Source organism: Carcharhinus amblyrhynchos, chromosome 25, assembly GCF_965287045.1.
Source record: "Carcharhinus amblyrhynchos chromosome 25, sCarAmb.v2.hapA, whole genome shotgun sequence".
NCBI lineage: Eukaryota > Metazoa > Chordata > Chondrichthyes > Carcharhiniformes > Carcharhinidae > Carcharhinus > Carcharhinus amblyrhynchos.
The window spans coordinates 14,699,353-14,726,968 of NC_137348.1; the positions used below are offsets into that span (position 1 = coordinate 14,699,353).

At 43.4% G+C, this 27,616-nt stretch overlaps 1 protein-coding gene across 1 annotated transcript; it reads right to left on the bottom strand.

The window, feature by feature from the left end:
• Nucleotides 1-1,243: 1,243 nt before the first annotated feature.
• On the bottom strand, nucleotides 1,244-23,560 carry LOC145358110 (protein CutA homolog). Its single transcript, XM_080211782.1, has 7 exons — nucleotides 23,537-23,560; nucleotides 18,559-18,749; nucleotides 12,594-12,653; nucleotides 8,645-8,690; nucleotides 7,931-7,980; nucleotides 3,491-3,599; nucleotides 1,244-2,818 (listed from the first exon to the last, which is right to left on the bottom strand). The coding sequence occupies exons 1-7, from the start codon at nucleotides 23,558-23,560 to the stop codon at nucleotides 2,801-2,803; spliced, it is 498 nt and encodes a 165-aa protein (XP_080067908.1). The 3' UTR covers nucleotides 1,244-2,800.
• Between the last annotated feature and the right edge of the window lie 4,056 nt (nucleotides 23,561-27,616).

The window sequence follows — 27,616 nt, forward strand, 5'->3', positions numbered from 1 at the left end:
GACGGGAGGCAGCGTGTCATTTGCTGGTGGGGGAAATGGGGGTGGGGGGGGGTCGAGTTCTCTGGTTCTGCCACTGTCAATAGGAATTCTCATTGAAGCCACCCCACACTGCAGGGAAACGCGTGGCAGGGGTACATTGCCACCAGAACCAGAGAATTCCACCAGTGAGATCTTTCTGTCCAGGGAAATCTAGGACAGAAACTTCCTTACTCAGGACTGTGACTCTTTGGAATTCTCTACTCAGAGACTTGTGGATACTCCATTGATGAATATATTCAAGGTTGGGATCAACCTTTTGGGTCTCCCAGGAATTAAGGGAAAAAAGGGGGAAAGTGGAGTTGAGGCAGATCTAAGTGAATGACAGAGTAGACTTGAGACGCTGCGTGTTCTGCTCCTAGTTCTTAAATTCCTACACTGTAGCCTGGGTGGCACAGTGACACAATGGTTAGCACTGCTGCCTCACAGCACCAGGGACCTGCGTTCGATTCCTGGCTTGGGTCACTGTGTGTGTGTGTGTGTGTGTGTGTGTGTGTGTGTGTGGAGTTTGCACATTCTCCCTGTGTCTGCATGGGTTTCATCTGATGCTCTGGTTTCTTCCCACAAAGATTAGGTTGATTGGCTGTGATGATAAATTGTCCCTTATAGTGTCACCTGAGACTAGGAGGGTAAATATGAGGGGTTACAGGGAACAGGACCTGGGTAGGATTGTTGTCAGTGCTGCTCGATGGGCCAAATAGCTTCTTCCTACATTGTAGGGATTCCATGATTTTGACCCAGGTTATCCATGGCCTACGTTGTATTATCGTTAGACTATAAATCCAGAAACTCAACTAATGTTCTAGGGATCTGGGTTCGAATCCTGCTACGGCAGATGGTAGAATTTGAATTCAATCAAAAATATCTGGAACTAGGAACCTACTGCTGACCATGAAACCATTATTGATTGCTGGAAACTACCTACTGTCCTTACCCAGTCTGGCCTATTTGTGACTCCAGAGCCACAGAAATGCGGTTGATTCTCAACTGTCTTCTGAACAAGGGTAACTAGGGGTGGGCAATAAATGCTGGCCAGCCAGCGATGCTCATGTCCCACAAATGAATAAAAAAAGTACATGTGTGTTTATATTAGTTTGTGTCCTATTTTGTTACATTTTCAAAAATCTGTGTTGCACTTTTTTTTTGAAACTGACCATTTCATTTTGCTCTCACAGAAACGACTCAAACAACTGAAAATACCATTTTTATTGACCAGATGAGGCCAGCTACATACAAATCTCTTAGACAACAATAGAAACATCACACACCAGCTTGCCCTCACCTCAGTAGCGATGCGCAAGGCCATGGGAGATTGGATAACTTAATTTTTATCAGCTATTCTCAAAGCACGCCTACTGGGCTAACAGTAAATATTTCAGTTATAAAAGTCATAGTCTCTTTTTTTACTTTGCCACTCTTGCCTTTTTTAAAAAAATGAATATATAGTAATAAAAGTTTCAGTATTAAAAAGTTAAATTGTGAAGGGAGAGCTGGAGTTTTCCAGTCCTGCCAGTAGATATGGTGGGCTGACCAAAAGTACATTTGACAGGGACTGGAAGATCCCAGTAATGGGTTGGGCTGGAAAATCATTTACAATTAATTCAAAGTTAAGGGTCGGATTTTTCTGGGCTGTTCACGCCAGTGGGATTTTCCAGTCTCGCTGGCAGCACACCCCCGGCTGCGGGTTTCCTGATGGCATGGGGTCACGTCAGTGGGAATTCCCATTGACAGTAGCGGGGCCAGAGAATCCTGCCCCTAGCAAACAACGTGCCACCTCCTGCTGGCAGGAAGCGTGCTGGGGAAGGCCAGAGAATCTCACCCCAGATGTTTCACTGTTGCATACATCTTTAATTAAAATTCTCATCAGTCACTAATGTGTTGGAAAAAGCTGTGGAGTACAAGACAACTGCACCCATTTTACAATCGCAAACCTTTTCCTTTACATTTGTGAGCAGTGGGAAAACATGACTTTCTTGTACAATATTGAGCAATGAAAACTTGCAGGTGTATTTCGGTTATGTTTACACGCACTTTCGTTTAGGTATATTTTTAGCCTGAAAATGTCTTTGTTTTGAAGGCTGAGCTTGTCTTTGGCTTCTCTCTTAGACTGGTGACCGAGGGCAGGAGTTTATCATCCTTTCCGACAGGATCTTCCGGCCCTGCTGAAGGCAATGCCGTCACAGCAGCTTCCCCGGCAACAGGATAGGTAAGTCATGCCAAATGCCATAGACATCGGCAGGACCAGAAGATCCCTTCGGTGGCCAATGGGGAGGTTGGGGGGGGGGGGGGCGGAGTTTGGAAGAGAGAGCAAAACCAGTATAGGTATTATGAACATTAGTGAGGAACAGGGTTCCAGTACAATCCTCTGGATCTGCTTCTCTGAGTTAAATGACAATCATTCACTGCACCAGGCAGTACAAAGGCACCTTCTCCTCTGAAGCGGATTCATTATTGAGTCTTACCGTGACTGTTCTTCCTTAACAGGTCAAGTTGTGCATTCATACAGCAATTTTTAAAAGTCTGTAATGGAGATTGAATTCTATGGGCAGGATTTTCCAGACCCACACACCCTGAAACCAGAAAATCCGGCCCAAGGACAAAGACCTTTCAATGGTCCACCCCTCGCCCACTCCGATTCCCATGGCGGGAGGAATTTTTTTTTTTTAAACAATGAGTGAATCATTCTTCTGGCACAGTCTCTTCTATCCATTTCAAGTATAAAGGGTTGCCTTGGTCAACTGAGAGGCTTATAACTTCAGGAATTTCAAAAGGATGAACTGACCTGGGGGAGGGAAAGAAAGCAAGATTTAAGGAGATAGAGGTTTACAGCTTTTCTGGCAAAACTAATTCCAAAATGTTTCTTTCAAACCCCAGCAATGCCCTGGTAGAATCCAGAACAAATAAGTTAAACAAAAACAAAGACTTATTCATCATCTTGATGTCAATAATTGGCCCCTGTAGGATCTTTGATCTCATTCCTGCCAGCTGTAAGGGAAAAAGGATAACAACTTGGACGCATTAAATGAAGAAAGACTGCACAAGGCAGCAGCACAGAGGGATTCAGGGGTCCTCGTGCATAATTTAAAAAAAGCTAGCATGCAAGTTCCACAAGTAATAGGGAAGGCAAATGGAATCTCAGCTTTTATTTCAAAGGGAATGGAGTATAAAAATAGGGAAATCTTACTAACATTATACAAGGCACTAGTTAGACCACACCTGGAATACTGTGAACAATTTTGATCTCCTTATCTAAGAAAAGCTATACTGGCATTGGAGGCTGTCCAGAGCAAGTTTACTGGGTTGACCCTGAGTACAGAGAGATTTTTTTTTAACAAGGAGAGATTGAATAGACTGGGCCCATACTCATTGGTGTTTAGAAGAATGAAAGGCAAACTTACTGAGACACAGAATTCTCAGGGCCTTTAACAGGGTATATACAGAGAGGTTGTTTCACCTTGTGTAAAAGTCTAGGTCCAGAAAGCATAACCTCAGAGTGAAGGGTCGCCCATTTAAGACAGAGAAAAGGAGGAATTTCTTCTCTCACAGGATCGTGAAATCCTTTTCTGCAGAGGGTTGTAGAGGCTGCATTGTTAAATATGTTCAAGGCTGAGGTAAACATATTTTAGTCAGTAAGGGAATTGAAGATTATGGGGATAAGGCAGGAATTGGATTTGAGAATTATCACATCAGATCAGCAAAGATCTCATTGAGTGGCAGAACAAATTTGATGGGCCAAATGGCCTACTTCTGGTCTTTAATATAATAAAACATTCCAAGTTACATCAAGGAACATTAGAAAGCAAAGTTTGTTGATAAATCATACAATATGACAGCAGGTGACCAAAGTTTGGTCAACAAAATAGGTTTGGTGCACCTTGAAGGAGGAAAGAGTGGTCGGGGTACACAGAGGTTTAGGAAGGGAATTAAAGAGTTTGGGGCTCAGGCAGCTGAAAGCACGACCAGCATTAGTGGGGCAGTTAAGATCAGAGATGCCGTTGAAGCCAAATCAGAGGAGCACAGATGTTGAGAGGGATGAGAGGCTGGGAGAGATTCAAGATTGAGCAAGCCCATGAAGAGATTTGAAAACAATGATGTGAGTTTTAAATCTGAAGTTTTGGTTTGATCAGAAGCCAATGCAGGTTAGTAAGCACAGGTGATAGGCAAAACATGTGTGGACAATGGCAGCAGAGTTAGAATGACTTGAAGGTTACAGAGGGTAGAATACAGGAAGTGAATCAGAGTGCACTGGAATCATTGAGTCTTAGACGGACAAGTGTTTCAGCAGCAGACAAACTGGGACATGAGATGAGTGGGGCAATGTTACAAAGGTGGAAATTAATGGTCTCAGTAATGGTGCAGATATGTGATCGGTGAATCACCGTCAAATCATGGTGGCACAGTGGTTAGCACTGCTGCCTTACAATGCCAGGGACCCAGGTTCAATTCCCGGCTTGGGTCACTGTCCGTGCAGAGGTTGCACGTTCTCCCCATGTCTGCATGGGTTTCCTCTGGGTGCTCCGGTTCCTCCCACAGTCTGAAAGACGTGCTGGTTAGGTGCACTGGCCATGCTAAATTCCCCCTCTGTGCACCCGAATAGGCGCTGGAGTGATTAGGGGTTTTCACGGTAACTTCATTGCAGTGTTAATGTAAGCCTATTCGTGACACTCAAACTTAAACAGTGGGGATGATTTGGGTCCTGAACTTCTTTGTAACTGATTGAGCTGATTCAGGTAGCTAATCTCTGGTGAGGTCACGTGCTACCATATTTTGCTTGAGTTGAAGCCAGTTAAGCAGAGTAACTCCTCTGACTGAGCTGCAGTAAGCCTCAGACTCAAGCTTACAGCATTGCTGACAGTATAATCCAATAATGCCTATCTCACTGCTGTGTTTCCATGGAGGATTCACTTTAGGAAAATAGATGTGTGAAAATCTAATTAGTCATTTATGAACTGCTCCAGAGCACCATGAGTAGGATTTACATACAAGTTTTTCTTGTTTGTATTGAAAGCACCTAATTCTTTATATTTGGAAATCAATGGATGTCTTCTTACGAGCAGCTGAGTGTAGTTTCAATGATTAAACTGTAAAGATTCACCTGAGTCAGCGAATATTTAACTTTTGTAAATTGGTTAATTTCAGAGAGTCAAATCCATAGAGTAGAATCTCTACAGTGCAGAAGGCGGCCATTCGGTCCACTGAGCCAGAACTGACAATAATCCACACAGGCCCACCCCTCCCCACTCTATCCCGTAACCCCACACATTCACCCTGCTAATTCCCCTAATCTAAAGGATGAATTAAAATATGGGCCCTTCACAAGGACAAGATATTAAAGATTATGCTAGTTCCTTTAACACTGCTGTACACTTTAAACTCCTTAGGCATCATCTCTTCAAGATGTACCTTACGTGAATGATTTCTGAATTGATGGTCTATTGTCTGAGAAGAAAGCAGTTCTTGAGTTCATCTAATGACCAATGGCTCCTTCAGTGCTTGGATCTAGAATCTAAAACCTTAGGTCTTCACCTAAACTCAAATTCTGGTGCAATGATCTTTCGACTTTCCTTTACAATGCCTCTCTCTACACGCAGAGAGTGGAGGTTTGGAATTCTCTTTCTCAAGCAGCGGTGGATGCTGGTTCAGTTGTTAGGGTTTAAGTCTGAGACAGACCATTTTTTAATTGAGCAGGGGTATCAGGGATATGGGCATGGGGCAAGTACATGGAGTTAGGCAACAAATCAACCATGATTTCATTGAATGGCGGAGCAGCCTTGAGGGGCTGAATGGCCTAATCCTGCTGTTAGGTAAGATGATGCTTTCATTTTCTTTAATTAGCTAAATGCCTGTATATATCTCGGTGCTGGCTGGATTACACCGGATAAAATGGACTGAATCTCAGGCAGATTGGGAGTACAAAGTGACTCTCAGAGTGGAATTACAACATTGAGGAATGCAGCATCTGCAAAAACTCCTTTCATAATCTAGGGACATCCTAACTTTGAAGGAAGCACAGTAGCTAATGTGATCAAGACCCCACCAACAACAAGAGGTTGTTGCCTAAGTATAATAGTAACATCATAGAATTTTCCTACAGTGTAGAAGGAGATATTTGGCCCATTGAATTGGAACCAGCAACAATCCCACTCAGCCTCTTTCCTCATAAAGATCACGTTTACTCTGATAATCCCCTGGCACTAAGGGCCAATTTAATATTGACAATCTACCGAATCCACACATCTTTGGAGTGTGGGAGGAAACCAGAGCACCCAGAGGAAACCCACGCAGACATGGGGAGAACATGCAAACCTTACACAGACATGCAAGCGGGAAATCAAACCTGAGTCCCTGGCACTGTGAGGCAGTGGTGCTAACCACTGTGCCACCCTTTAGTAATGTGAGACATTCTGTACACGTGAAATAGAATCATAGAAACTCTACAGCACCGACCACAATCCCACCAAGGCCTGACCCCCATACTCCTACATATTTATCCACTAATCCCTCTAAGCTATGCATCTCAGGACACTTAGGGAAATTTTAGTACGGCCAAATCAACCTAACCTGCACATCTTTGGACTGTGGGAGGAAACCGGAGCACCTGGAGGAAACTCATGCAGACACGAGAAGAGTGTGTAAACTCCACACAGACAGTGACACAAGCCAGGAATCAAATCCAGGCCCCTGGGGCTGTGAAGCAGCAGTGCTAATCACTGTGCTACTGTGCCAGCTTTGACTGTATTTTAGCATCTGGATCAACATCAGTGACAACAAATCTTTTCCCAACTAAATGTTGATCATGTTGTGAAAGTCTGTTAGAAATGGGGACAACAGCAGGGCAACAGTCACAGAGCAAGGAAAGGGAGGGTGGAATGTATATGAAAAATGTACTAATTTCTTTATAAGCTTATACAAGTCTGTACAAATTCTCCAGACCTACAGAAGCAAAAGGTGGAAAAATATTTTGTTTGGGAAAAGCAAACAAACTACGATTCCAAATTCTGAAAGGTTCCTTCTCAGTAACTCACTTTTCCATCTCTAAACATTACCTCCAGTTGAGTGAACGATAATCAAACTATAACCGTGACAGTTCACAGGAATGATTCATTATGAAATTAAAGTGGACAGGTGGCAAAACACAAGTGTGCCACAGGATGGTTCATTCTGCCAATAAGATAATGAAAGGTTCAACCGTGGAAGCACAACCCAATTAAATTTTAATCATATTCTGGAGCTCTTGCTTGATTACCTTTATGGGTCAGTTCAAAATATTGAGTAGTCTACTCTCGGGACAGTAAATGAGTTAAAGTTTAAGATTGTTCACATTTTGGGTCGACTGGGCCTATATTCACTGGAATTTAGAAGAACGAGAGGAGGATCTAATTGAAACATAAAATTCAGGCAGGGCTGGACAGACTGGATATTTCCTTTGGTTGGAGGGTCTACACCAAGGGCTCACAGTCTCAGGATATGGGGTCGGCCATTTAGACTGAGATAAGGAGAAACTTCTTCACTCAGAGGGTGAACCTATGGGATTCTCCACCTCAGAAGGTTGTGGAGGACAAATGACTGAATATACCTGAGAAGGGAATAGATACACTTCTAGACTCTAAAGGTGTGGTGTCTGAGGGGTATGGGGAGAGCACTGAAGACTGGTGTTGAGATAGAGGATTGACCCCCAGTCATAGTGAAGGGCTGAGCAGGCTGGAATGGGCAAAAGCCCATTCCTTCTATTTTCTGTGTTTCTAGGTTCACGGTTTGTGAAAGGAATGAGTTTGAAGGGGTTGAATGTTTTTTACAATTTATCTGAGATCTTATTTTCTTAAAGATAAAGAAGGACCTGTATCTGATGAGGTAAAACCAGCCACAACCACCCATGGGTAATGAATATACTCACTTAATAAATTCTGTCAGTTCATGTATTTTTGAGCTTCTTGTTTTTATCACCTGCAGAAATATAGAAATCACCTATTAATCCTCATTTGCAACTAATTAAGTTCTACCCTGGATATCTGGAATTCTAAGGGGCAGCTTTCAATGCCATGAGGCAGGTGCTATCATCTCCTGCTTTCCCTACAGGGGATGTCTAAGCACACTGCCTTGCTGCCCTCTGGGGAGAGTGCCCTGGGGAGCCAAACCAAGCAACCTTCCCTGTCTCAACATAACGCTACACTTAATCATTCATCATGCCTGCAAGTCTCCATTTTCCTGTCTCTCCATTTACTTAACCCTTCTGGCAGCCACATATTTTGTTTTCCCTTATAATCTTTCAAAAGGCTGGAAAAGATTTTTCAGAATTTTTTTTTAAGTAGCTGTGTCCCTTGAAAGACCACAATTTCCAAATGCTTTTCAGCGAGTTCCTACCAGCTGGTGTTATGCAGAGACAATGTGGACTGAAATCAAATTGCCCTAAGCTGGATAAGTGAGAATCCCCCTAGCTTTGTGGTCCAAATACCTGATCAGAAGATAAGATCCCCCCAACATGCTACAGTGCCTGTCAGTCAGTCTGCCATGTTAACACTGAAAACATCATCGACCAAACCCACAATCGAAGGGCAAATTCTCAAAATTCTTCCCATGTTTTGAACAATCCAGCCGTGCAGCAACTCACCATCAGAACTTCAATGGTTTCTGTTATTTCACGGTCCCAGTTGTATCTGAACATATAATGGAGGGAAACACAGTGGTCAGCTGGGCGGAGGTGATTATTGGCAATTCTAGAATCGTTCCATCTGTTAGTCTTGTGTGGGACATAGTAAAGGACAAGCTTTAAAACTGCACAAATCTCTTTCAAATGTCATAGAGTTTGGTTATTGCACAATTGTAAACATCCATGTGTAATTGTAACTGCTACTCCTTATACCTTCCATACATTACTTATAGATGAGATTTAATGTGAACATCTTGCTCTGGATCAGCAAGGACAAGCTGGGCTTAAGGGCCTGTTTCCTTGCTGTATGTCTTTATGACTTTATGGGGGGTATTTTCCAGCCGTACTTGCCCCAAGACTGGAAAATCCCACCTGAGGTCAGACCTTTGCACGATCTGCTGCCACCCGCGATGTTTCCCACGGTAGGCGGGATGAGAAGATTCCACCCTATGACTCTGTCCTTACTGATTATTGGGTGTTAAAAATATTTTTAAGGGTTACATGTTTGGTCTAACCAACATAATTCATAATAAAAACAAAAGAAGGCTAGACTAACTCAGGAAGTCTGGCAGAATCTGTGGAAAGGGTTAACGTTTTGCGATCATATAGCCCTGCTACAGAACTGGTTATTTATAGAACATGGTTGTCGTGTACAAGGCCACTTTTGTTTTCAGAATGCTCATTTCTACTTGGAGCCAACCCCACTGGGATTTCCAAAGATAAGGTCATGATGCCCTTAAGATCAAGTGGAAAACTGCAGAATATTGGGATGCTAAATGCCAGCCAATAGGGAAAGAGTTTAGGAGACTTTAGAAAGCAGAAGGAGCCAACAGAATGACAGAATTGGAATTTCAGAAGACAATGACATGGTGACTGATAGATCAGCCTCTTAAAGTGAAAGGATTAGGAAATAAACTGTCACCAGGGTCCCGGAAGCGCAAGATGCCTCCTGAAGGTGATTTGATAGAGTGGAGTAAGGCTATGGAGTAAGGGATGAGGACATTGATCAATTCACTGGGACAGAGTGCCACTGGGACCTCCCAAGGAGTGTTTGAGAGGCACAGGGACCATGCAACTTATGGAATTTTGAATTTTTGTGAAGGTGAAAAGGTAATGAATGTGTGGACTAAGATTTGCGCAGCAGTGACAATGCTAGAAGCTGAATGTGGCCTTGCCAACATGGGAGGTGATGGTCTAGTGGGGAGAGAGGCAATCAGTGGTTGGGGGATCTCGTTACCACTCTGTACTTTGGGCTGAGTGACAGAGGGAGGGAGGCCAGTGATTGGGGCTGGCCTTCAGAGCGGAGGTGGGGTTGGCAAGCGTCGAGGTGGGCTGGGAGGGGAGTCGAGGCTAGGCCAGACATGTTTGCAGGGTCAGTGATCAACCCATGGTTGGCTCGGAGGGTCAGTGTTGGGGGGGTCAAGGGGCTGGCCAACGATCGGGAGACCAGCAGTGCGGGGCTACTGCAAATGCACCAATCTCCGCAATGACAGATCAGTGTGATGCTGCTGGCCTCTCCAGCGATAATAGGCCCTACCACCTGATTTTTTTACATGATTTACACTATTGCACTCTGCAGTGCAGAGAGTGTGGGAGGTTCATTTTGAAACTCCTGCTGAAAAAACCAGTAGCATTTACTCCAGTTTTTACGTGAATTTGCTTCGGGAGAATTGCCCCCATTCATTTTATAGAAATAGCTATTTAAAACACTACGCAAAATTTACTTTGCAACATTTCATCGTTAAATGTAATTTACCTATTCACCATTAGACATGTGTAAAAGATGTCCTCTTCTATTTCCACTAAACTTGGAAACATATTCTGCACTTGACAATCTGTGGAGATGCCGGTGTTGGACTGGGGTAAACACAGTAAGAAGTCTCAAACGTCAGGTTAAAGTTCAACAGGTTTATTTGGTAGCAAACTCCAGTAGCTTTCGGAGCTCTGCTCCTTCGTCAGGTGAGTGGGGAGTTCTTCACTTGCTCACTTGAGGAGGGTGGGGGGTGGGGAGTTCTCCACTCACCTAACGAGGGAGCAGCGCTCTGAAAGCCAGTGGCGTTTGCTGCCAAATAAACCTGTTGGACTTTAACCTGATATTGTGAGACATCTCACTTTGACAATTTGGACAGAATTCTCCCAAAACATTCCTGAGGCTGGGATTTTGATCCCACGTTGACCGTCCTGGGGATCAGCAGTGGGAACTCAACATCAGGCAAAAGCCGGAATTTGTGAATCTCACCAGCGAGTTTGAGAGTTCCAGTTTTCACTGTCCTCTCACCAGTGACATAAACAGGCCCATGGCTGCCATGTCCATGAAACTGATTTCACAGATTTTAATGGAGAAATCTCCATTCTCTGTAGCGGGACTGGAGAATCCCAGCACCTCCCTACCCCCTCCCCAAGTGAGCAACACCCTGCTATCAGGTCACTAAAGGGCTTCTCTCAGGTCCCCCTGCATGTGTGCCCCCCTTCTTCAGGAGCCCCCCCCCCATTCCCCTGCTTTCAGGCTGTCCCATGTTGGCACTGGCAACTTGTCATCCTGGCAGTGGCAACCTAGCAACTGCCGGGTTCCAGGGCACCTCCCAGCCACTCAGGGACCTCAATGGCCTCCAAGCCCCTTCCTGTTGTGGCCATCATGACTGGTCTCCAGTTGTGGACATATGTAGTAATTCTCGCTGGGTTCCCGCTGTGCCGAGGGTTGGAGAATCCTAGAATCCAGAAGAAATTAAATGTGCTAAACTGTTTCATGTCTTCCATTACCTCAGCATGCAGGGGTTGGGAGAATCCCATAAGGAGTTCTCGCTAACTGTGTTATGGCCCCTCCTTTGGCCTGAGGGTGACATGGTGGCACAGTGGTTAGCGCTGTTGCCTCACAGCATCGAGGACTTGGGTTTGAATCCCACTTGGGTCACTGTCTATGCAGAGTCTGTACGTCCTCCCTGTATTTGTGTGGGTTTCTTCCAGGTGCTCCTCCCACAATCCGAAAGAGGTGCTGGTTAGGTGCATTGGCCATGATAAGTTGTCTGTCAGTGTACCTGAACAGGTGCTGGAGTGTGGTGACTAGGGAATTTTCACAGTAACTTCATTGTAGTGTTAATGTGAGCCTACTTGTGACTAATAAGTAAACTTTAAAACTTTAGATATGCACTTGAGCACTGAAGGCTAGAGAATTGTGCCCCTTCATAGACATTCACAGATCCCCTACAGTGCAGAGGGAGGCCATTTGGCCCATTGAGTCTGTACTGACCAGAATCCCAGACAGGCCTTATTTCCATAACCCCACATGTTTACCCTTCCAATCCCCCTGACATTAGAGTCAATTTAGCATGGCCAATCCACCTAACCCGTTCATCTTTGGACTGTGGAAGGAAACTGGAGCACCTGGAGGAAAGCCATGCAGACACAGGGAGAACATGCAGACTCCACACAGACACAGTGACCCAAGCCTTTCTCCTTAATAATCTTTGTGAAGACAGAATTCTACAGTATTTGGATTAATAACATGCAAAAAATCTTATCAAGATTAATAGTGGCAAGTAAGGAAATTTTTAACCTCAAAATGATTCAAGTCCTAGATGCATGAAAAGATCACTCAGCTCAGTGGGCCAGTGTAGCATTTTGTTGGCCATATTAGTTCTGTTTTATTTTATCCCAATTCCTCACCCTTTCTCCTTGTCCTTCTACACTGCCTTCTAACTAACTGATTATCTGTTTTCCACATCTCACTTGGTCCTGTAACTAAGGTCGCCTCTGCAGGACAAATTCTCACAGGCCTTGGTCTGGAAGTTTGGCTGAACTCCCTGACGGTACTCATTGTAATGGAAATAGGCACGGGTGTGAATTCTTGTAACTGGTTTGCTGATAAGACTAAACCTTCAAATAAAGTTTTTGTACTCCGTCTTTAACTTACATGGAAAACACCTCTGGTAAAACGTTCACACAAGCAGCCAACTTCTTCTCCATTATGGTTCTGAAGGGGGAGGTCAAAGAGGAAAAGTTCATTAACAAACCAACTGAACCCGTGGCTGAGTTTTAAGATTTGAGGTTGATTTTTTTTACTTAATTTTATTATTGTTGTAGTCGTCCTTTCTCATCTTTAATGTGCCCCAAGAACCATCATGTTATCGTGGCAATTCAATCAGAGATAGGGACTCAAACCTCGGAGATAAAAGCAAAATCCAGTAAAATACACAAAATATAGCACTTGGGGTGATTGGAATCAAAGGTCATGGGAAGACAGCAAGATTAGGCTATCAAATTGGACGATCAGCCATGATCATAATGAATGGCAGAGCAGGTTCAAAGGGCCAAATAGCCTCCTCCTGCTCCTATCTTCTATGTTTCTAGTGCAGATGCTAGATTCTGAAACAAGACCAAAAATGCTGGAAAATCTCAACAGGTCTGACAGTGCTTGAAGTTACCGTGAAGATCCCCTAGTCACCACACTCCAGCACCTGTTCGGGCACACAGAGAATTTAGCATGGCCGATGCACATCTTTTGGACTGTGGGAGGAAAACAGAGCACCCAAAGGAAACCCACGCGGACACGGGGAGAACATGCAGACTCCGACAGTGACCCGAACCGGGAATCAAACCCAGGTCCCTGGCTCTGTGAGGGAGTTCCTGAGTTAGCATTGGCTATGCTAAATTCTCCCTTAGTGTACCTGAATGGGGCCGGAGTTTGGTGACCAGGGGATTTTTACTGTAGCTTCATTGCGGTGTTAATGTAAGCCTATCTGTGACACCAATAAACAAGAACTTAAAACAAAAGATGACTGGAGTTAGGTTGATTGATCATTGTAAATTGTCCCTTAAGTGTCCCAAGATATGTAGGTTGCGGGTTTAGCAGGGTAAATACGTGGGGTTACAGGGATAGGGCTTGGTTAAAATTCTAAGTTGGAGAGTTGGTGCAGACTTGACAGGCCAAATGGCCTCCGTCTGCACTGCACGAATTCTAATCTATGCAATCACGGTAATAAATAGAAGGAAAAAGTTAGGTTTTTAGACTCTAAGACTGGAAATTTCACATCGCACCGCAGGAATTGTAGCAGGTGGGGCATAGACCATGCAAAGGTTCACTGAGGTGAGCACAACCAGAAAATCCTACCCTAAAGGTGTCAAGGGGTCTGTGGAGCGTGCAGGGATGCATGTTGAGGTGGAGGATCAGCCAGAATCATATTGAATGGTAGAGCAGGCTCGATAGGCCAAATGGTCTGCTCCTCCTCCTATTTTCTTTATCTATGTAAACGCTCCCAATATCAGAGCTCAGTAATAACACTTCTCTGTAATAAGAACATATTAAAATAACATTTCATAAACTATGTACAGCTTAAGGGGAAATAACTGAATTTAGTCGCTGCAATTTTTATGTTTTCCCAAGTCATAGGAATGAGAAAATTAGGTGCATCATTAATTAACAATGTTCAACCAGATTTCAAAAGAAAATTTTTGTGCTGGAACAGTTTAAACTACATTTCGGAATGCCTGTGGCCAAGTGGATTAATGTTAGACCCAATGTCTGATATCGTGATAGTGCTAAAGGGTTGTGACCAAAAGAATGCAGCATAATGTTTATCTCAAGAGTAAAGTTGTTTTGCGTTTTAAAATAATTTCTTCAAATGCTCACTTCCTGCCAAACCTTCAAAATAAAATTCAATTTGAAGGATTTAGCAATAACTTAGCAAGAGATTAGCCATGTCTCCAATAAGAATAGGACTACCATACTGGGCAGGTACCTATAAGGAATGAATGGCACCCCTTGTTCATTCCAAAAAGATAGTTAAAATTAAACTGTCATGCCCTAACAGTTCATCTGTAGTGACCTTAGTCCCATTGCTACAAGATGAGCACAAGAACTTCACACTGTTCAACACATCCCAATGTTGAATCAGACAATGGGCAGGATTTTCCAGTCCCTCTGCAGAATCCTTTCCCATGGCGGAAGCAGTGCGCCATTGGCGGGACCTTCCAGTCCCACCGAAGTCTCCGTTGTTTTGTACAGCTCGCCGACCCCACTGCTGGGGAACCCGCCATAAGGGGGAACTTCTTTGGCGTGACTGGAAGATTCCAATGGCAGGCGGGTCTGAAAATGCTGCCCAACAAGCTGCGAGTTTTTGTGCTGTTTGAGAAGAAAGGGCACACCTTGGACTGCAACTCCAGGACTTCTGTCTTTAACTGAATGTGTGAGCTCACCTGAAACTGTTATCCAATTTGTGTGTAAATTATCACTGGCCGCATTGGCTCATTGTCATTTGATAGTAAATTCTGGCCATTTATTATTTAAAAGCTACATGTTTTAAACTGACATGGATACAATTCCAGTAACTCATTCAGGAACTAAACCAAGTGATCAGTGAACCAGCTGTACTGGCCAATGATTTCTCAGGGTCAATGGAGTTCGAAACCAATCAAGAATTTTAAAACTATTGGGTGTTCATCTTCAAAACAGAGGGTAGAGTTTCTTGACTTTTATTTCTGCTGCAGTCTCAAGTTGGAAAAGCAGAGCCAGTTGCTTTGCCGGGTTTTCCTGCTGTATTTTTAAACACAATGGAGGACAGAGGTCCTTGATGCTAAGCTGGCTCTGACTTAGCCTCTCTGCTCACAACTCAACTCCTGACAGTGCGCCCCCCTCTAAAACAATAAAAATAAAAGCAGGAACACCCCACAGAATCCCCCCTCCCTCTCACAATGGACACAGGATTCCCCACCCATGGAACCCCCTCCAACCCCAAAATGTCTTCAACAGAAGCCCTCTCCCACCTCTCGCACTACATGAGTGTGAACCTTTCCCTAGTGGGTTCTGTTTGCCAGATGCCCATTTGTCAAGGTCTGTTATAAACCCTGCCAACACGATGTCGTGCTGGCGAGGCAGGTGGGAGATGATGGGGCAGAAAGTCTTCACATGACTTCCGCTGATGACACTTTCTACATTTAGTTGTGCTTACTTTATATCATGTCAAGAATTTGAGTTTTCTTCACTGTTACTTGTTTACTTAGTCCACTACTTAATTAACCTACTTCAACCTATTGGTACTGATGGAGACCTTGAGTTGATTTTAAAGTTCTATTGGCTGTGTGAAGATTGTGATCTGATTATTAATTAAATTTAATTTAATTAATACACCATCTCCAATCGGAAAAAAAAGTTGCATAATTAATAAGATTCAAGTTACAAAAGATAAAGTAGGTCAGACAAGCTGTGGCATGAATTTACAAGCATTTGACGAACCTTTTGAGGCAGGGTGCCACTTATAAGATGGCTTGATTCATCAGTGCTCACTGTGCTGAGATGCTGACAAGACTGTTTCTCAGCAATTACAGCACATGGTGTTGCTCCGATCAGAAAAGTCAGGGATTTATGTAGTCACATCAAGAATGCAGCTGCGTTGATGCCTGAGCTGTAATTAGGTCTCGCTTTTCTTGGGGGCTGCAGGTGCTGCAGCATCAGTGGAGGATGGAATGAGGTTTGGTTGTAAAGAGATCTGTCAATACTCATTGCTGAGGCTTCCAAGAATGGTTACTTTGCTGAGTAGTGCGCACACAGAGTAAGTCCATCGTTATTCTTTCAGAGAAGTCAGTAAAGGAAAGAAAATGTGTTTAAAAACACAACTACTGAAACTACAGACAAACAAGTTCAAAGTTGGCGGGGGGGGGGGAAGGAGTGATCTTACCATCGCGGCCCACTGACTCATGGGTGGGGCAAGCCAGTAAAATCATGAGGGAGCCGAGAAATTAGGTTCACACCCGATTTCTTACCGGCACCGGATATCCAGCACAATCATGCCCATTTGTGGCACAAAGCTGAATAAATCATTTACATTTAGTTTAAAAACTCATCTACATGGAATTAGTGAGCCCAGGACGGTTTGTCTGAGCCCACTTGCCTGTGTGGCATCGCCAGGGGAGTTTCTCCATCAACGGGTGACCAGACGTGATGACCTCACCAGTAGAACCAGAGGCCATTGGGGCTGCCCCAGGAAGTCAGAGGCATGGGGTGTACCCTTGGGCAGTGCCAGTCTGGCACCTTGGCACTGCCCACCGGAAACCAGGCAGTGCCAAGGGAGCAGAGTGATCAAGAGAAATCTCTGTGCACTCTGCTATAGCGATCAGTTTGGGGGAGGAACAGCTGTGCACTCTGCCACAGCGATTGGCGGGGGGGAGGGGGGTGGGGGGTGGCGGGGGGGGGGAAAGGAGGTGGGGACTGCTGAAATTTCTGCACAATGATCGTGGGGAGAGAAGGAGGGTGGTGATTGATCTGGCTGGAGATGGGGGGTGGGGGGGGCAGGGAATGATCGTTCTGGGTAAGGAGGGGGGTTACGAACATCCGCCCCACTGTAGTGGGGGAGAGGTGCTGGGTTTAGGCCACGGAGGCCAGTCTGCTACAGCAGCAGAGGCAGTGACAGCTCTCTGCTGGTATCAGCATAGAAACCTGCACATACGTTAACTGCGCCCTCTGCTGCTATCAGCCAGCTTTCGGGTGAGTTAGGCTCCGCCCACTTCCCCTAAGGCAGGAATCGGATTGGGGGAATTTTGTTTCTTCACAGAGTACCTAAGGTTTGACTTGTGGCCTCACCAAAAAAACGGATCTGAAACTCTCCCGTTTTCCCACCCATTCTGGACGTTGAATTTTTTCAGGAAGATCATCCCCAGAGAGTTTAAAATTGCTCTGCTCTATGGCACAAATCATTCAAAACATCTGTCTGGACAATAACATGAGAAATTTCAACCTTACTACAGTTCCCCACTTCAACCAACCATTTGGAAAGGCTATTGTGAAAATTCATTAAACCTTTAAAATCCTTCTCTCAGTTAAAGGTTTACAGGAGCACAACTTGCTGTTTTGCTTCCCTTTGCTCATCAGCAGGATAACACGGTAGCAGTGGTTAGCACTGCTCCTTCACAATACCAGGGACCTGGGTTCGATTCCCAGCTTGGGTCACTGTCTGCACATTCTCCTCGTGTCTGTGTGGGTTTCCTCCGGGTGCTCTGGTTTCCTCCCATAGTCCAAAGATGTGTGGGTTAGGTTGATTGGCTGTGCTAAAAATTGCCCTTAGTGTCCTGAGATGCGTAGGTTAAAGGGATTAACGGATGAATATGTAGGGATATGGGGGAAGGGCATGGGTGAGATTGTGGTTGGTGCAGACTCAAATGGCCCCTTCTTGGTTTCTGTGATTCTTTCTATGCTTATCTGTGGGAAAATTTAAGTTAAACAACATAAGGTGATAGTGTTGCAGTTTTCTTTAAAATAAAACTCTGAAACATGACAAAAATAAACAATAACTTCCTAAAATCAGCATGGTGGCTAGTACAGCTGCCTCATAGTGCCAGGAACCCAGGTTCGATTCCTGGCTTGGGTCACTCTCTGTGCGGAGTCTGCACGTTCTCCCCATGTCTGTGTGGGTTTCCTCTGGGGACTCCAGTTTCGTCCCAAGTTCAAAGACGTGCTGGTTAAGTACATTGGCCATGCTAAATTCTCCCTCAGTGTACCCGAACAGGCACCAGTATATGGTGACTCGGGGATTTTCACAGTAACTTCATTGCAGTGTTAATGTAAGCCTACTTGTGACATAACTAAATAACCTTTTAAAATCATAACTCTGAAAGAATTGTATGAATGTATGATTTACGCAATGATGGAAAACCATGATTTTACCAGAATTGATTGAAGGAGATGGGAATTATACAAAGGACAACAGGAAGGCATTTTAAACGAGGTAGGGTTCTTTGTGCATACTGATAGACTTGTGTATTTCCTGAACAAATTGCTTTTAATTCAGTGATTTTACTTTGGTGAGTGAACACTATAATGGTCCTCAAAGCGAATTCAGGTAATGAATTGGAACATGATGCCAGTAACCAAATAACTTATTTCATACCTCGCAATGACCTTGCCAACTTGTTCATTGGGGCAGCTGATGAAAACTACAGAGTGGCTTCCAGAAATGTAGCTCCCTGTTACTGCCGAGTGCAAATATACAGCAATGTTCTTCAGCCCTGGATACAGTAACAAGTAAAAAGTCTGACAACACCAGGTTTTAGTCCAACCTAACAAGGCCATAACAAGAACCTAAACATTAAAAAGTGGAGAAGCATTAGCTAGTTAATTGTCTAAGCTTTAAGCAATTACAATAGTCTGACTGTCAGATTAACAGATGACTGAATACTTTCAACTTCACTCTGCAATAAAGAATAAGCTCACACAATTTATTCCAAGTCTGTCAAGCATCCACAATCGTTTTTCTGTTGTCCCTCCCCCAATCCAAAGTTCACAGAATCCCTACAGTACAGAAGGAGGCCATTCAGCCCATCAAGCCTGCACCAACAACAATCCCATCCAGGCCCTATCCCTGTAATCCCACATATTTATGCTGCTAATTCCCCTGACACTAAGGGGCAATTTTAGCATAGCTATTCCACCTAATCTGCACATCTTTAGACTATAGGAAGAAACTAAAGAACCTGGAGGGAGAACATTCAACTCCACACAGACAGTCACCCTGAGGCTGGAATTGAACCCAGGACCCTAGGGCTGTGAGATAGCAGTGCTAACCATTGTGCCACCAGGTCACGACTAAGTTCATAACCTAGGGAAGTCTAGAGAATGAATTCCAGATTATCAGGTCAGATGATTCAACTGTCTTCTGATCTGAAATTACATTTTGATTTTGGCAATCTAACTAGTGCCAGAGCCTGTGTTACCTTTTCAATTAGTGAAAGCTTTCAAATGACAGTGCCCCATGGTTGTCTCTTGACAAAAATATTTTTCTTTTAAAATTGCAAGAATATATCACACCATTGAGCCTGTTGCTCTCCATTGCCCTCCTTTCAAGTGTTGTCTTGGGCTCTGGCACTTGCTTTAAATATTGAGATTCAACAAAAGTTTCTGCCTTCCTCTCCCTACAACTAAAACAAGCAGAACTCAAGGATGTCCATTTAATGTTGTGTTTTACAGCATTCATTATTAGTACAGATGAGTCAGTATAGTGTAATGTGTAGTTGCTGTGTACAGTACAATGTTTCACCCTTCTCACTAAATATTTTTAAGAAGCGGGTTGATGGGTTTTTGATAAGCGAGGGGATTAAGGGTTATGGGGAGAGGGCGGGAATGTGGAACTGAGCCACGACAGATCAGCCATGATCTTATTGAATGGCGGGGCAGGCTCGAAGGGCTAGATGGCCTACTCCTGCTCCTATTTCTTATGTTCTTATGTTTTTCTGTATTTCAAAATTTTACTCCATTCTTAAAGTTACTTCGCCAATGTTCAGAGTAGACTGGGCAAATCCAAATCCATTCCTTGCTTGTTCCAAAAACCAAATTCAAATTGAATCCAATTCATGGTCCCAACAAGAGAGACAAGCAAGATCCAAGCTGACAAGATAAAGCACTTCTTCTTGGGCTTGATCCAATCACCCATATTTGAACAAGTTCCAGAGGCAGTAAAATAATCACATCAGAATTTGCAGGTTAAATAAGGGAAAGGCTGTTACAGTAAGACTGACAGATACATTGATATCTGCACACACACATTTACATGTAGAATTCAGGAAGTTACTGTCAGAGGTATCCGGCTCCTCCCTCACAGGCTCCAATGTTGTAGTTTTCACCAATGGAATTAACATACAAATCAGAGCTAAGGCTTGAACTTAAATTAATTGCTCACTATTTTTACTCTAAAGGCCGATTTTAAAAACAATCTTGTTTATTTAGGAGGAACTGAGTAATTAGGGGTGGCTTTGCGATGGAGGATGCAGCAGAGAACAGTTAACAGCTTTTCTTCAAATTCAAACCAGGCAAATTGACTTCTCGCCTGAGAGTCAGGCAACGCATTGCCATGGGGAATGAACCCAGGAATGGCTGTCCCCAGTGCATTTGCTTAGTTGAAAAAAGCCCAATGTGTGAACATGTTCCTCAGGATGGGCCCCTGTATATGAATATATCTGGCCTTCAATATCTGTAGGTGAGCCACACTTCAAACACAACTGATTTATCTTAAATTGATTTTCCAACTTACAAGTGTTACATGAAACAGTCTTGTAATTTTTAATCACAGTTGGGATTGTTTAGCAAGTGTTGTCCAAATCACATCTAATGTTAAACAGCATATTTTGAGTTTTGAAAGCACGGATTGGTTGGTTGCAATCGCTACTTTTCCAGTTGCAAACAGCCAAAGCTACATTATGTTTGATACAATCAGCCAGTCGTTGGGCAGTACCAAATTCCAGCTAACACTGGGAGTCCTGTGCTTGAAAACCCGTTCAAATTATGGACAGCTTTATTTCAGCAACATTCCTTCGCCACTGACTGCAAAACTCAGCCTGATGTTTCTGAGTTTTATTTGAATAATGAGAAACCCAAGTGCCACAACACTGGCCTCACTAACCAGGAACCATCATATTTTAAGCAGCATTTAATCAATTCTCTAACTTTTAGTCCAATTCTGTGACACATATTCAATCAGTAGTGTTTATCTGTATTAATTGATTGCAGTATTTTCTTTTGCTCACTTTTTTTGCTCCAATTATCAATGTAACAATGGCAGAAATAAAATTTCTTCCAATCTCAGCATATCTGAAGCTTATTATTCATCTATTTGTGTAGTTTAGATCTTGTAATATAAATGAAATAGCTTACTTTGACCAGTGTTAACTATTTCATTCATTATGTGTACAGCTGCAGCAGGTATCTTGTGTCTGAGCCTGACTTACTGGTGATTATAAAGGCAGAACCTGAGGACCCAAGATAGGGATCTTCCTGCAATTACTTACCTGCTGTTTTATTGACCTTGGTTCTGCTGAGTAAATATGTGTCTTTAAGCTAATGAGTGACAGGCTCTTGTCAGTGATGTAAATGTCTTTACTTCCTTTTCATTAATCACAAGATGTAATATAGGCCACTGACAGCTTAAATGAATAACACAGAAGTGAGAGAGTCAACACTAAGCCATATTGGATTTTCCAACTTACAAGTGCTACATGAAACAGCCTTTTACTTCAACTGATGAAAATAAGAATGGGCTGTAACATGTTCACTAGGCAGAAGGGTATTAACAAACTCTGATCATACATGCGCAATTTTAACAAAGGTTTGCTCCTTAATTTCTAAAGAGTTCACTATGCTCAAGTTGAGGCAGGTAAGTAAATGGTTCAAAGTACAGAGATTGCCAGGAAAAAGGCACTATGTACAATGGTAAACATTTAATTTAAGTATAGCACTGATGTACTTTGATCTGTTCACAAAGGTATGTGAATCTAGCTCCTTTATGTCGGAGTTGAAGATACATCTTGTTGATCCATTGCCCCACCAGTGCCAGGCTTTTAGCAGCTACGCCTTCAGCTGTCTAGACTCTAAAATTTCCAAAATAAACCCCTCTGTTTTCCTCACCTCCTATAAGACATTCCTTAAAATATATCACTATGACCAGCCTTCTGACCGTGTGTTCTGATGTCTCAATGTAGCTCTGTACAAGAACATTGTACTTTAAAAACACTGTACAGATGAAGTTGGCACTATATAAATGCAAGTTGACACTAGATAAATGAAGTTGGTGATGTTAAATCAAGTCACTTTTATTTTACAGCCATGCACCAACTTCTGCTACACTGTTCTTGTGCACTGAACAACATTCCCTACTGTAAACTGCCTGACCTATATTGTTCTGGAGACAGTGGAGAGGAACACTTTTTTTTCATGTGAGAATTAGTCAAGGGCTGATAAGTTTCAGTAACACTGACACCACACAAGTACCATCTCTCCAACGAGAGAGAATCTAACTACCTTCCCTCGATATTCAATGCTATTTCCAATTCCAATTCCAAATCGCCCAACATCAACATCCAAGAGAAACTCAAATGGAGCAGCCACGTAAGTGCTTTGGTAAGCATGATGGGTTTTCTGGAGTATGGCCCACCCCTTATCTCACCAAAGCCTCAGCATCAGCTCCATGACGTGTTAGGAGTGTGACTGAATACTCTCCACTGAGATGGGTGCAGCTCCAATAATTCAAGAAACTCAATCCCATCCAGAATAAGGCAATCAACTTTGATCAATAACCTATCCACTGACTTTAACATCTACTCCTCCACCTCGCTCTTGTGAGGTCTACAAGATGCACCACAGCAATCACCTCCTTCAACGGTATCCCTTATCACCGGGTAAGACACAGGAACCCTACAATTCCAAGTTTCCTTTCACACTGCATAACCACTCAGAAAAATTTTGCCCTTCCTTCACTGCCACTAAGTTCGGAAGGCCTGAAATTTCCAGCTTGGCAGCTGTTGGGGGGAGGGTACTTTCACCACACAGATGGCAGGGTTTCAAGAAAATACCCCCCCCCCCCCACAATCTTCTCAAGGGCTGCTTGAGATGAACAGAAAATGCCAGCCTTGCCCACATCCCAATGCCCTGAAGCAATGTGCTTGGAGAACTCAAGTCAATCTCTCCACAACTATTGCTGGGCGAGATTCGATCTGACAGCCCTCCAAATCAGTTCTCAGTTTATTTTTGACAGTGTCGCACCCAGCCTGAATTTCACCCCAAACTCTTTCCAAAGTTGCTGTTATCTTGCCCAATGGGCCCAATGGCACATGGGTATGGAGCTATTAGAACTAAGCAATAAAAATAACCTAATCAACTGGGAATGGAGCACAAAAAATAATGTTCCACTCATTTGAATTAAATAACATTGGATGAGGAGTGGGGGAGAGGGCCTGGGTACTAGTCAAGGAGTCTCTGTGGACTCAATGGAACAAATGGCCTCCTTCTGCACTGAAGAGATTTTATTGAAGTAAACTGTTATAAGTAAAAGATTCCAGTTACAAAGTCCAGTGTTCATATAGCTGGAGTATGTTACTTACCTGTCTCAGTATTAACACTATCATGTTAGTTGGTAGCTGTACAAAAAAAGGGAAAGACGGATATGGAGAACAGGTAGGGAGGTGGATTTGAGGCCAGAGAGAGATCAGCCATGATCGAACTGAATGGTAGAGCAGGCTCAAAGGATTGAATTTGTCTACTTTTACTCCTAAATCCTACGTCCCTATGCCATTGCTCTGAATCAGATGATAATTGGACTATCATGGATCTTTACCCATATCACCAAATGGGCAATGGCGAATCAGCTATTTTTACATCTCGCCCAATCTTCCTTTTCCATTGGGTTACCCAAAACTTATTTCTTCCCTTTTTATGTTAAAATCCCAAGTTCATACGCTCACTGATTCAGTGGTAACCTTCAGAAGATACTTGGATAAATAGTTGAGAGAAAATTAAAATGCAGGGATGTGGACTGGAAATAACTGGAATGTTCTTTGAAAGAGCAGTATTCCCAGACACGATGGATTGAATGGCCTCCTCTGTGCTATTCAATGATCATATGATACAGTAACATAGCACAGAAATTGGTGGCACAGTGGTTAGCATTGCTGCCTCTCAGCATCAGGAACCCAGGTTTGATTCCTGGCTTGGGTCACTGTCAGTGTGGAGTCTGCACATATCTGTGTAAGTTTCCTCTGGGTGCTCCGGTTTCCTCTCAGTCCGAAAGACACGCTGGTTACATGAATTGGCCATGCTAAATTCTCCCTCAGTGTACCTGAACAGGCACCGGATTGTGACAACTAGGGGATTTTCACAGTAACTTCTTTGCAGTGTTAATGTAGGCCTACTTGTGACATAAACAAACTGTTAAGTGCTACTTTGTCAGAAGTGTTTTTTAATCGAACTGTTGCAACAGGTGGAAGTTAAAAATTCTATGGAAAGCAGTATTCCCAGTGTCCTGTTTAATATTCCTCCTCATCCAGTACCATTTAAAGCAAATAATAACTAACTGTTCATTTCTTTCTCAATGGAAAATAGCTGCCTGCATTTCAAATCCTTGTGACGTACTTTGCAACCTTTCTGCAGAATGGTGACAGCTTACTATAAAAATATAAGTTTTATTTATTAATTTACATTCAACTAGTAGTTAAAACATTAACTGCAGTTATGAGGGCTGTGTGTTTGCAAATAAAAAATTCAGTAACTTCCCTAAAAACGTTCTGTTTGTTTGCAAGCTGCTGAAGTGTTTTGAATATAGTAATGCTGTACTCAAGGAGCTTCTGTGCAAATCTTAATATTTACATCTGCCATTTGTATGGCCATTTAACTCTTGCATTTCCAAATAGTTTCAACTCTTCCAGATAAAGCTCCAAAATAGTTTAAAGCAAATCAAATTAAAAAAAAAATTGCTGGAGGAAAAATAAAATCTTAGCAGTTTTGGAGTTACCATTTCAGGTCTGTGAACTTGTTTCACTCTCTACACAATTGCTGTCTAACAAGCATCTTCCGTTTTTATTTCAGATTTCCAGCATCTGTAACACTCTGTGTTTTGATTAAAGTAAACCAAGTATTCTTGATTTTCAGAAGGCCTTTGACAAGGTGCCTCACAAGAGGTTATTGCAGAAGGTAAGGGGGCATAGAGTTGGGGGTAGGGTGTTAGCGTGGACAAAGGATTGGTTGTCAAATAGGAGGCAGAGAGTGGGGATTAATGGGTGCTATTCGGATTGGCGGTTGGTGACTAGTGGAGTGCCCCAGGGGTCGGTGCTGGGGCCTCAGCTATTTACCATTTATCTAGATGATCTGGAGGAGGGAACCGAGTGTATGGTGTCAAAATTTGCTGATGACACCAAGATTGGTGGAACGGCAAATTGCGCGGAGGGTGTGGAGAGTCTGCAGAAGGATCTAGATAGGCTGGGCGAATGGGCCAGGAACTGGCAAATGGAATTTAATGTTGGCAAGTGCGAGGTGGTCCACTTTGGTAGGAATAATGGTAGGAAGGATTATTACTTACATGGCGAAAAACTGCAGCAGGCGACGACGCAGAGGGACCTCGGGGTCCTTGTGCATGAGTGGCAAAAACCCAGCCTGCAGGTGCAGCAGGTGGTCAGGAAGGCAAATGGGATGCTGGCCTTCATAGCGAGGGGGATTGAATATAAAAGTAGGGAGGTCTTGCTGCAGCAGTATAGGGCATTGGTGATGCCGCAGCTGGAGTACTGTGTGCAGTTTTGGTCGCTGCACTTACGCAAGGATATTTTGGCCTTGGAGGGAGTGCAGAGGAGGTTTACTAGGCTGATGCCGGAGTTGAGGGGCTTGAGCTATGGAGGAGAGGCTGAATAAACTAGGCTTGTACTTGTTAGAGTTTAGAAGAATGAGGGGAGATCTCATTGAGACATATAAGATGATGAATGGGATAGATAGGATAGAGGTGGAGAGACTCTTCCCGCTCAGAAAGGACAGTAGGACTAGGGGGCACAGCCTCAAGATAAAGAGGGGGGGGGAGCGGTTTAGAACGGAGTTGAGGAGGAACTTCTTCACTCAAAGGGTGGTGAATCTCTGGAATTCTCTGCCCATTGAAGTGGTGGAGGCTGCCTTGCTAAATATTTTTAAGATGCGGGTTGATAGGTTTTTGATAAGCGAGGAGATTAAGGGTTATGGGGAGAGGGCAGGAATGTGGAACTGAGCCACGACAGATCAGCCATGATCTTATTGAATGGCGGGGCAGGCTCGAAGGGCTAGATGGTCTACTCCTGCTCCTATTTCTTATGTTCTTATGTTATGAAAATGTATTAATTTTAAAATAAATTGTGAGATAGTGTCTAGACAAATGCATGAATAGGATGGGAATAGAGGGATATGATCCCCCGGAAGGATAGGGGATTTTAGCTCAGTTGGGCAGCATGTTTGGTGCAGGCTTGGAGGGCTGAAGGACCTGTTCCTGTGCTGTAATTTTCTTTGTTCTTTGTTTAAACACTTGTACAAAACTTTGGCTGTGAGCAATGTTTAAATTAAACTGATCAGAATTTAATAGAGTGGGAGTGGTGGCCGGGGTTAGGGGGTGGGGGAGGGGGGAGTTAAGCCTTAATATCATCACTTTTAATGCATCTTAGAACATATTAGAATTTCTAATTTAAGGTCAGTTGCTTGTCTGCATGGTTGCAGTGTACAGTCAGGAGGGAGACAGTGAGGGTGATGAGTAATTTAGAAAGCTGGATTAATTCTCCAGAGACGTGAGTGCAAATCTCAACACAGCAGCTGGTGTATTTTAAATTCAATTAATTAATATATCTAGAAGCTCCATCTGGTTTCTAATGTCCTTCAGGGGAGAAAATCTTGTTCTTATCAGCAGTTAGACCTATATGTGACTCCAGACCTACCGCCCTCCAAACTGGCCAAGCAAGCTATTCAATTCATCACTACCAGAGCAATTTCAGATGGGTAACAAATGTAGGACTTTGTTGTTGATCCTGTTCTGGGCCGGGTCAAACCATTTTACGTTTGAGAAATTTGTGATGCTTACTGTTCTAGTTAGCTATCTGATTCAATAGAATTAATTTGAAAATCCAATGGTCGAGAGTCACTTTCATCACATTTAATGCGACAATGTTGTATTAAGCAATTAGTAGCAATAATGTGACCTGAATTAGGCCTTTTTAAATTAATTTTTGAATTATGGAATCCCTACCGTGCATAAGGAGGCCATTCAGCCCATCAAGCTCATTTGACAACAATCCTATCCAGGCTCTATCCCCATACCCCAAATGTTTACCCAACTATTCCCCTAACACTAAGGGCAATTTAGCATGGCCAATCAATCTAACCTACACATCTTTGGACTGTGGGAGGAAACCAGAGCACCCGGAGGAAACCCACGCAGACACGGGGAGAACATGCAAACTTCGCACAGACCCAATTCCGGCACCCAAAGTCACATTAAACATGGGTCCCTGGAGCTGTGAGGCAGCTATGCTGATCACTATCCACCAAAATATTTTACCAAGTCCTTCTTCCAAAACCTTACACATTTACCACGCCTAATCCCATTTTACCTACTTATTTTTGGATCTTTGGACAGTAAGGAGCAATTTAGCATGTCTAATTCACCTAACCTGCACATCTTTGGA